An 11,550-nucleotide genomic window follows, 5' to 3' on the forward strand; every position below is an offset into this window, starting at 1 on the left:
AATCCTAATTAGTAATATTGGTTAACCCTTAGCTTTATTGCTGTGAAAGAGAAAAGTGTACAACATTGACACTTGAGGGAAAGAGGTGAAAGAAGTGAAAGAAGTTTGCCTGTATAGTTCTCTTCGGGAAACCATTTCTCAAAGACAGAACCGAGGTATTCCTATATATGAGCTTCTGTATGTCAAGACTCAAGATTCAACCGATTCAAAGATTCAATTGGCAGTACTCCATAGGCTGACTGAGGATGGCAACCACCCTCAGTACGCTGATTCCCCCATCTCGGCACAGAACGTGAATAGCCATCTAGAACTCGATAATCCCAACTAGGTGAGGATGAAAGATTAGTTACTGAGTTGCTCGTGTTTGGCTATATGAGGGGTTGGAATGTGGTCGACACAGTGATGAGATCTCTTGGGTTGTGGTGGTAGAAAAAGACTGGGGAACAAGAAGAAGATCAATGAGAAGAAGAAAACAATAATGAGGAGAGGAGTAAAAACAAGAACAGAGATAGTAAGTCTGGTGCCTCACGAACTATACGATATAACATGCTACAAGCAACTACTAAGAAATAGTAACACTTCATCAACCTCAAATTTGAAGAGTATTGTTTACAAGAGAATCCAAAACTTAAAAAACAAAACGAACAAAAAACAAAAAAAATCTTTACAGTCAATTTGAATATATATATTGTTCATCCAAAACCATTTCTCAGCAGGACAAATGAAGCAATCCTTTACTCAAACTTGACGGTGAATGTGAATTGAATATGCATAACACTCTACAGTTAGCCAACTGATGGACACAACACAGCATCCAAATCATCATCATCAGCTCCTAAAAACAAAATCACACTGACATTAAAGATGTTACAACTTACAAGAGAAAATCTGGGATCACGGGTGTTTGTGCAACGACATTCAGAGGCAAATCGGCTCTTTGTCGAGTCTTGTTTCTACTGTGACGATGACTCTTCTTTTTATCTTTCTCAGGGTTGCCTTGATTGCCTTCATCATTGTTCTTAGGACTTCTATTCCTCTCTTTACCATGACTCCGATGTTTGCTCCTTCTAGAAGAGGTTCCAACCTCTGGCAGTAGATCACTCAAATTTTCTCTGGGATGACTAGTGTGTTCACTAGTTGGGAGAACATCCTTAACCCTTCGCTTCCCTGATGACTTTTCTGAGGGTTTACTCTGTGAAGATGAAGGATTACCCTCTTCCCCAAGAAGAATATTTCGAACAGCACCAGAAAGCTGATCCTCTTCCAACTCTTTCAATGGTTTGACATCTGAAACAGGCTTTTCATCTCCATCATCCAATTTTACCACCACAGGTCGTGGCTTTGAATGGTTTGCTTTCTTCTTTGAAACTAGTGATTGCTCTGTAAGCTTCAAAAGATCTTGAGTACTATCGTTGATATTTCCTGTGGACTGGAGGTCATTAGGAGGCGGATAGTCATTGGATCCCATTTCATTTTTCTCTGCAGCGAGATAATATAACCCATGTCGCTTTCGGTGTTGAGCAAGCAAAGACGTGGACTCGTTTGATTGTTCTGAATCTCCTTCCCTTTGGAGGTCAAGGGGAGAACTAGTGTCAATTTCTCCAAACAGACGGTTTCCCATGGAAAATGAACTCGAGGGAGGAGAAAGAATATCACCACAAATACTATCCAAGTCAACAAGATTGTCATTGAGAATGAGACCTTCAGGTACTGGAACTCTTTCTTGTGAAGTCACTGACACTGGACCTATCTCCTCTGAGAAAGCATTGTGCATCGTCTCTATAATTTTCAGAGCTTGGAGTTCTTCCTCCTTGAAACTTCCCTCCTTCTCAACAAAACAAGATGTTTCTCGTTGTATTAACTCAACCAGTCCAAGTACATTGCGTGCCCTCTCCTGTACTTCTACTTCATCGCTTCCTGATAGTGGTCCTAGAGACATTTTAATCATATTTATCAGACCATTAATGGACTCACGAGTGAAAGGGTCATTCTGAATGGAAGCAGAAAAGGAGCTTTGCCCGACACTATCCTCTCCATTTTCAAGAGCAAGATCTTCACCTGTTCTGTTTTCAAGCCCTAAATTGAGCACTTCATCTTGCTCGCAATCAAAAGAAGTAAAAGAATCCTCACGTTTTGCCAACCGAGACAAATCATTAAAAGACGAAGACAAAGTTGTCTTTTTCCGCACGAAAAATGAGTGAAAACAGAAGACAAAAACTTTGAATGCAGATTGTATATAAACGGCCCTTATCAATGGCGGCAAGAGATTAGTCCGCGGCTGTAGCAATGCCTCTGCAAGTCCAAATGGGTTCTTCGTAAACTCAACATATTCACCAGACACCCAAGCAGCTGCAGATAATGTCCTATGCAGGAACGGATTACCAAGCAAGGCAGGGTCAATGAGAAGGTCACGAGCAACATGGACGAGCTGTGGTCTAGCTTCTCTAACTCTCTGACCAATATCAACAAGTTGACGCTCGATCTCTTCTCCCTTATGACAGTGTGGGTTCCTTGCAATCTCCCCAAGAAGCGACACATACCAATCAAAGTCAACAACAACTTCATAATCACTTCTACTACAAGTTGCCAGAACTGAACCAAGAATCTCATTGCAAAACTCTGGATCAGACTTAAGTGCATAGTTAACCAAAACCCGACACATCTCACTCACATTGTCCTCCGACACCATATCCATTACAAGATGTAAAGACTCGTGCCTAATATTCGGATCCGCATCGCTCAAAGACTTAATCACAGCCTCCTTATTCTCAACTACAGCCCACAAATGCTTCGACCCGAGAATCGAAAGCGCCTTCAATCCAAGATACTTAAGATTCTGATCCTCATCATTCAACAACTCCTTAACCTTCTCAACCGCAAGCTTCACCGCCATTTCATACTCGCTCAAACAAACAACCACAGTCCTAATACACTCAAACATAAGCGATTTCGCAGTAGTCCTTCTCATATGATCACAAACCGGATCCACGATCCTTTTCGCCAACCTAGGTTCGAACACACCCAACTTCCCAAAAATCTTCATCACCTTAATCAAAACCCAATTATTCTTCGAATCCACTAATATCCTATAAAACTCGGGAGCTAAAGGTAAATACGACTTGGGGTCTTTGGTGGTAAGTTCACAAAAAACCCCAATAACAGCTGACAACAAATTCTGATCACCAAAACTATCTAAATTCTCAACCAACCTTTTAAAAACAACTTTAACAGAATCTGGATATCTCCCAAAAAGCCTTAAAATCACACCAATAGCTTTCTTTTTAACATATAGTTTAGTACTACCTAACAACATAAAGACCTCAGATGTTAAATCTCTAGCAAGATCAATGTTAGCAATAATAGAAAAACATTCAAGTGCTAAACTAACCTCAAACTCATTCCCACTGTTCATATCTTTCCTCATTTGATTAGTAATAAGTAGCATTACATCAGTGTGATCATGGAAAGATTGTGAAGCAGCTAAATAACCAATTCTTTTGTGAATAAATTTAGGTGAGCTCATAACTTCAACAACATGGAATGAAGCAAAAGACATGTCAATAAAGTATAATGAGTTTAAGTAAGTGAGTTTTTCTAAAGCTGTTGATTTGGTTTGAAGGTCTGTTGATTTTAACTCTTTACGGATTTCGGAAATGGATTTTGAGATGATGGTTGGTTCGGAAAGGATTTGGGAACGGATTGTTTTTATTAAGTCGTCTAGTGTGCGTTGGAATAAGGATTCCATGATTGATGAGGTTGTTGATGGTGCCATCATCCAACAAGAAGAAGAAAATTGGACAAGCCTGGAAAATTATTTTTTTTTGTCTGTTTTTTTATGGACATTGTGTTTTAGTTGCACCCAAACTGATTTTTAAACACACCCCGTTGTTTTTTTTTTAAATACCCAAAATAGTGATAGTCTCTATAAACATGATAAACGATATTGTGTGATATTTTGTAGTGGAATCAGTAGATTCAAACTCAAACTACATATATATCAGTACATAAAAATACAAGTTTAGTGATAGTGGGATTAGTGGCACATCTCTAAATGATCATAAGCTTGCAAAATGAATGTTGCTCATGCCAACACCTATATGTACCAGTTGTTATTAAATCCTAATTTGCGCAGAGAGCACAAACAACGTCCAATCTAAATTTTTAGAGGATAGATCATTATAGCAAAAGAAAAACAAAATAATATTGACTTAATTTTGTAACCACAATAGCAATTTCGATCCTAGAGTCTGAACTATATATATATATATACTCACAACTAAACTCTAAGAAACAATAAAAATACCATGCCCCTGAAACCAACTACTTGGTCAACCAAACTATGCTATGATGATCCGATTCCGGGAACTGGTCGAACCACATTTACTTGGAGAGTCCAACAGGTGGTTGGGGGTCATTTTAGTAATAACAAATGGCGGGTACGCTCAGTAATAGAATGGGTGCAATTATAACAACTCTGTTTCCTTTTTCTTGTTCTGCATTCGAAAGTGGTGATGAAAGACAGAGAGAAGAAAATGGAAGAAGAGAAGCAGCAATTGAGAAAACAGCTGCTGCTTTACAACCCGACTTTAAATCCCAAAGCATTACACAAACGCAGCTTGAAAAGTTGAAGGTATTAATCTACTTTAATTTAAGTTATCTACTTTTGATTGTTTATGGCCGTTGTTATTATTTATGTACAAGCCCAACAAGTTTAACGTTCGTATTGAAATATTCGATGATAGACAATGGAAATAGTTTACTGTGATGGTATATTGTTATTAGACTTGAAAAACAATTGCTTCAAGACAATGAAACTAGGTTGATATGGTTTTACATGTCTTTGTTTCTTATCCTATATATGTTCCACTGATAAGGTCCTCGTTTTATAAACCTTCCCTAACCACTGCAAGCACAACCACCAGCAAACAACACCACTGCCTACTGCCTCCCGAGTGCTGACTAATGTTTCCCCTTACATCGACTGAATAGAAGCTCATTAACAACTTATATGTGAATTTTCTCTGATGATTACAGCATAACGTGTCCTACTATATGTTCTTCCTCTGATAATTTTGGGATGTCTAACCAAAGTTTTTTTTTTTTTTGCCCCATATGTTTTCACTAATTCACAATTGGGATCTTTAATAAAGGATGTGAAGACGATCATTGTTACCACTACACCTAATAGATACATTTCAGTGATAAATCCGGGAAAAAAATAAAAATAAAAAATAGAAAAGAATAAAACGAGCATGTTTTCAGAAGGAGATGATTTGCTATTCAAAAAAGGCTAGCTGTGCAACTTGTCCCTTCCACTTTTGTATGGGGTTTTCCCCAATAATCAATAAAATTTATTTATGGAAAAAAAATAGAAAATAAAAAAACTATCAGTAATTGGATGAACATGAAGAAAAATTAACATGACATATGATCTATTCAGAAACTTGGATCAGTGTGGGACAATCTAGTACTGCTGATCCAATTTTAGTTCTTCATGAATATGTAGATATCATTCTTCATTAAAAATAAGTCATTTTCTTCCCACTTAAATGGTCCTAACATGTGATTAAGTAGAATTTCAATCATGAACAAGAGTCACGAACCACTATAGTGACACAAAGTGTCAAGGTAAAGCTAACTTGGTCTTTCATAAGATGGGAAGGACGAGTAAAAGAAATCTTGTGTAGTTGGGATTTGTGAAAAACATAGTCCCTACAATTTAGTATGAAAATTCTGATGAGTTTTCTTGAAACAACAACATAGGCCTCAGATCTATCATCTAAATCAAGAGACTTAGACTTTTTATTGAATCTGTATTGACATATTATTTGCTAGAAAATAAAATAAAATTTGCACATACAGATGAAAGTTGGAAGTAATAAACAAGTTTCCTTGATAAGCGCATCATTGTTGACGAGGTGACTAAGTTGATGGGGAAAACAGATATACAACCATTGTGAGGCGGAAGTTCTGGTTTTAGTACATTCCTGCATCCTACCAAGAAAATGTCCTACCATTTTTCATTCACCTCCTGCATAGACGTATAATTATAACCCCCCCTAAACCCCCCTGTAATTCCTTAGACATCCATTCTATTTTTTTCCCGACATACTAACGTTGATATTTCACTTAATATCCTTACTACCCTTACATAATATTCTAGTTTGAGCTACGACACAAAAGTTGTTTTTAGGGAAAAAAAAATAAAAAGAAACCTGATTGCACAACCTCACTGTCATCTTCTTTATTGGAAGCTCTGAGTTCCCCTCATTCTTCGTCTCCATTGCGTCATCTTGGCATCGTTCTTTGTCAATTTGCTCCTTTCAAGGTATATTATTTGTTCTTTGAAAATCTTGTCACATTTTTGCTTCTTTCAAGTTGGGGTTTTTCATTTTTTAACATTTCAATTTTGTTAACCCTATTTGTTGCTCCTCGATTGCTTGCAGCAATTGCCAATGATGATATCCTACCGGTTCTTAATTATTTTAAGGTTGCTGATGGGAGCGAGCCCTACATTGCCACCCCCTTTACGGCATTCATATGTATTGGGTGTGTTGTGCTCGGGAACTTGGATCTTATCTCACCAACCATTACCATGTTTTTTCTCCAGTGTTATGCGGGGGTGAACTTATCTTCATTCCTTCTGGATGCACCTAGCTGGCGTCCCCGGTGGAGATTTCACCACTGGAGCTTTTCTCTTCTCGGAGCATCACTTTGTATTGGTATGCCGACTAACTTATTGGTCATGTTTGTTCGTTTAGAGTTCCCCTCTGTCTGTCTTTCTTGAAGAAAATATATAACTGAGCATGCGACAATATACATCTTCTCTTGTTGTCTTAGGATAGTTTTTTAAGCAGTCTCAGGGCCATTGCTTTTATCTCAATTCAACTAAGTTACTTTACTAAAAATGGATTTTTAGGTTATTGGTGATGCCTAACTTGTTACCTTTTCTCAAGTCTATTGCCATCTGTTTTGACACATGCAATGTAGTGGAGCCTGCTATTTCTTGGAGGTCCTTGTTGCCAATTGTTCATCTTAGTTGTTGATTATGTCTATTGCATTGCGATTGGAAGCTTGTCAAAGTTCACCAAAGAGATGAGAATGTTTTTACAAGATACAAAATTTGGTCTTCTCGTGTTACAGTGTTAGTGTGTTGCCTGTGCTCATTAATCTGAAACACCCAACTTTTTCATTGCATCTTATAATCACTTGTCGAGTGTAGACAGAAAAGCATGTGAAACAAAACACGTTACACCATTATATGGAAAACTATGTTACATTGAACAAATTGCTTACCATTTCAGTAAGTGGTATATACCTCTTTGATAAAGGCATGGGAAATAACGTGATCATCTGAGTAATCTCTGCTGCTGAGGTTTTTTTTCTGATTTTTACTCTGCGCTTTGTCAAATTGAAAATTCAGCACAGCACCCACTGTGGCCGACAAAATTCTGTAAACAGTGTCTGCTGATGGAATATAGCAGAAGTAAAGAGATGCAGTATATACTGGCCCCATTTTATAGTGTTTTTCTTACAGGAGTCTTTTATTTGGAAATAAAGTTTAAAAAACCTATTTCTAGTGTGTTTCTCTCCATTGCACACATTACTTTTAAAGACCTTTTGCGCCACTATTTCATTTTAGACTAATTTTTCTGTGTGATATTATTCTATACCCATGAATATCTATTTGTCTATTTGAGTGTCGAAATCATTGAACAACTGTTCTTAGTGTCTTCATGGTTACTGGATGACAATAGTTAGTGCGATAGCAGAGCGGCTGTAACGTGTTATTTTCTCATGTTGGCGTTTTCTCACAGACAGTTTCTACCGGATTTTTGGTTAGTGAGTAAAAAACTTGCTGTTCATGGATAACAGTTGGCCATTACTATTTATCTGTCTATTGCATTCTGTTAGCATCATGACCAGGATTATATAATTGGTTTATGAGCAAACTCGTTGGTTTTGGGCATCAATATAGGGTTATGATGGTTCCACATGTGTCTGAGGGTTTATGTTTTATGTTTTATCGTTTATTTAATAATCTTTTAAGTGTGTTTTAATACTTCTTTATTTGATTGCTGCAGTTATTATGTTCTTGATCTCGTGGTCATTCACAGTTGTCTCTCTTGCCCTTGTTAGCCTTATATATTATTATGTGAGCCTAAAAGGGAAGGCTGGAGACTGGGGTGATGGATTCAAAAGTGCGTATTTCCGGTTGGCCCTTCTCAGTCTTCGATCATTAGGAGGTATCTTTACCAACTTAAAACTGCTTGAAATGATATTTTTTTTACCCATGTATGCTACTTCTGACGAGGGATCTGAGAACAACATCTTTCATTTCTTGCAGCGAATCAAGTTCACCCCAAAAATTGGTATCCGATCCCTCTTATATTCTGTCGGCCATGGGGAAAGCTTCCAGAGAATGTTCCTTGCCATCCAAAACTTGCTGACTTTGCCAACTGCATGAGGAAGAAGGGCTGAGGTATGTCCATCTTTTTTTCTATCCTTGATGGGGATTACCATGAGTGTGCTGAGGATGCTAAAGTTGCCTGCGCCAGGTCAGCACCTACATAGACTACAAAGCTGTGAAGGTGTGGCAGAGATAGTTGTGGCACCCAACATGTCTGTAGGCTTTCGTGGAATTGTCCAGACAACAGGCCTTGGCAACCTTAAGCCAAACATTGTTGTGATGAGGTACCCAGAGATCTGGCGGAGGGAAAGCCTGATCGAGATTCCAGCCACCTTTGTTGGCATCATCAATGATTGTATTGTCGCAAACAAGGCAGTTGTGATTGTCAAAGGCCTTGATGAGTGGCCCAACGAGTACCAGAGACAATATGGGACCATTGATTTGTATTGGATTGTTGAGGGATGGTGGTCTCATGCTTCTTCTCTCTCTCAGCTACTTCTTACAAAGGAGAGCTTTGAGAGTTGCAAGATCCAGGTATTCTGCATTGCAGAGGAGGATACAGATGCAGATAATTTGAAGGCTGATGTGAAGAAATTTCTATATGATCTTAAGCATGCAGGCTGAGGTGATTGTTATAACAATGAAATCATGGGAGACACATGTGGAAGGTAATGTGCCAACAGGATGACTCTGTGGAAGCATTCACTTCACTGCGCTCAGCAGCAGATTGAGGCGTGCATTTAGTGGAGATGAAGAATACAGCTCAAAGAGAAGGGGCACCACTAATGGCTGACGGAAAAGCCTGTGGTTGTGAATGAACAGCAAGTGGAGAAGTTCCTTTACACAACTTTGAAGCTAAATTCAACGATATTGCGGTACTCAAGGATGGCAGCTGTAGTGTTCGTAAGCCTACCCCCACCACCAGTCAGCCATCCACCCTACTTTTACATGGAATACATGGATATGTTGGTAGAGAATGTACCAAGACTGTTAATGGCCAGGGGTTACAGAAGAGATGTTGTCACCCTTTTCACGTAACTGCTTCATAATTCCCCATTACTAGAGTTGTGGTATATGGAATACATGCCATCTATCGATCAACATTGTGCCATAGTGAAGGGTCCATCCTTTGACAGATATCAGATGCGTTTTTTTTTCTGTTTGTCTTTGTTTTCCTTTTTCTTATTGTTCATATATTTCGAGAATTTTGTAGTTTTTTCTTTTAAATTCTTTCATTAAGTTCCTTACCAAAAAGTTCCTCTGTCGTCCATTGCATATTCCTCTCTTTAGTCCGTCGGGGATGATACTCATTGATTGTATCAGAACAGCTGAAAATAGTTGAAGATATATATCTTTAGGTTTATTCATGTAACATCTTCCATGTTTTTATGTCGTTCTTTTGTCATGCTTTATTGTTCATCCTACTTTTACTGTATATCAGTTGTACATCAAAGTCATTTTTTGGTTTTTATTTATTGATTATGTAAATCTCTGATTGTTTGAATATAAATGTTATAATTGCGAAAGCACATAGTGTTTCAGCAGACCGACTTGATTTTTGTTTTAGAATTTAGTTTGCACTTCGCACTATATCTTTTGACCTGAACGAGAATCCACACCTTTGGTGTACAGTTTTCTTCTATTTTTCTACCAAAATCTAGACATTCTTAGGAACTATAAAAGAATATTCATTAAAGTGTGGTTTATATACTTAATTATTGCTCATTTAGTGACTGCATTGAAAAGTTTATTGCATTAGTACAGTGAACTGAACAAAGTTCAGGTCAGGTGGCTAGACATCATCAACAGGTTTTCTGTGAACTTCAAGCCTATCTCTTTGTAACCTGAGTTCAGTTTTATCCAATTTATTGCAGATGACTTGGAAAAACCTATCTCTTTTACAGCTCCCCACCAACATTTAAATTCAAATCTGACCATCTGTGTGACTTTCTCCCCCATAAAATTCCCACCATGGGTGAAATCTTCCGCATTGCATAGGCAACCTAAAAGAGTGATTCAGAAGAGACCCCAGTCTCTCAAGTCTCTCACTGCCTCACTGGTCTTCAGAAATGCCTAGAAAAGAATGCCCATCATGGAAAGAGCTTTGAACCTCTTCAAAACTTCCATGTTGATGGCTAAAATGGAAAAATACACCACCCCAAGACTCATTTTCTTGAAGAAAACTACAAAGCTTAAGAAGCTCAAGCTTCTAAAGCACTATAATTATGGTTTTATAAAAGAGTATGAGTTTTCTCCTTCTAGTACTCCTCTTTTTCACCATTACAAAAGCTCATTTAAGAAGAGAAGCCGCTGTGACATCTATTCAATGCTAAGCTTCTGCAGCTGTTTGAGAGTGGAAGGAGCAGAGTTTGAGGGAGAAAGTGAAGTACATTATGCTTTAGAGGCTTTGCCAAATGTCGAAGATGGTGGCGAAAGAGCTCTCATCATAGTCATTTGATAGGCGATGAAGACTTTTCGGTTGATCAGAGGGCAGAAATGTTCATTCAGAGATTCTATGAAGAAATGAGAATTCAAAGGCAAAAACAGTTTTGCAGCTGGAGGGCATTGCTTGAAGTGGATATCGGTTCAAAGTTTTCTTATTCATTGATGTGTCAAGTGTACTTTTTGTCTTTGTTTGTAATGTTTTCTCGCTCCACATAACTTTTTTAGATTGTGGAGTGAGTTTTGTTTTTCTTGATTAGTTCATTTTACATTTTAGGATCAATGCATGTAATTGTTCTGTGAAGCTTTTTAAGTGAATTAACGAGGTTTGTGCAACGCAATATAATCACTAGCTGTGCTCAAATTCACTTAGAAACTACCAGACTACCAGAGCTTCCAGGTTTTTGCAATCCAAGATTGTTTGTTTGCCTGATTTTGGCAAGCATTCATACTAACATGGGAGTTCTATTTTTATTCTTTTTCCTTTTTCCATAAATCAAGAGATCTTATCTTATTGTCGCTCGCCATGATCATTGACAATCGACTTATCTTGAGCGTTAGTTCTTTCAAGAAACAAGGAGTGTTCAAAGTCCTTCCACACGAAATGTTGTGAGAAATGAAATTCTTGTTCATGCATTAACTATTTATTCCCATCTTGGGGCGTAAACCTTTAAAGGCTTGGGACACTCCTAAAACAC

At 38.0% G+C, this 11,550-nt stretch overlaps 1 protein-coding gene and 1 pseudogene across 2 annotated transcripts; one reads left to right on the forward strand and one right to left on the reverse strand.

Annotated features, from left to right (window-relative positions):
* Window positions 1–560: 560 nt before the first annotated feature.
* Window positions 561–3,860, reverse strand: DELTA-ADR (delta-adaptin). Its single transcript, XM_086576682.1, has one exon. It carries the CDS (start codon window positions 3,773–3,775, stop codon window positions 875–877), a length of 2,901 nt encoding a protein of 966 aa, XP_086432808.1. The 5' UTR covers window positions 3,776–3,860; the 3' UTR covers window positions 561–874.
* Window positions 3,861–4,429: 569 nt separating this feature from the next.
* On the forward strand, window positions 4,430–9,845 carry LOC147479439 (cation-chloride cotransporter 1-like; annotated as a pseudogene). Its single transcript, XR_015205400.1, has 4 exons — window positions 4,430–4,630; window positions 6,194–6,722; window positions 8,085–8,246; window positions 8,348–9,845. The product of XR_015205400.1 is annotated as a cation-chloride cotransporter 1-like (transcript).
* The last annotated feature ends 1,705 nt before the right edge of the window (window positions 9,846–11,550 follow it).

This window comes from Coptis chinensis, chromosome 8 (assembly GCF_015680905.1).
Source record: "Coptis chinensis isolate HL-2020 chromosome 8, ASM1568090v1, whole genome shotgun sequence".
In the NCBI taxonomy this organism is placed as follows: Eukaryota; Viridiplantae; Streptophyta; class Magnoliopsida; order Ranunculales; family Ranunculaceae; genus Coptis; species Coptis chinensis.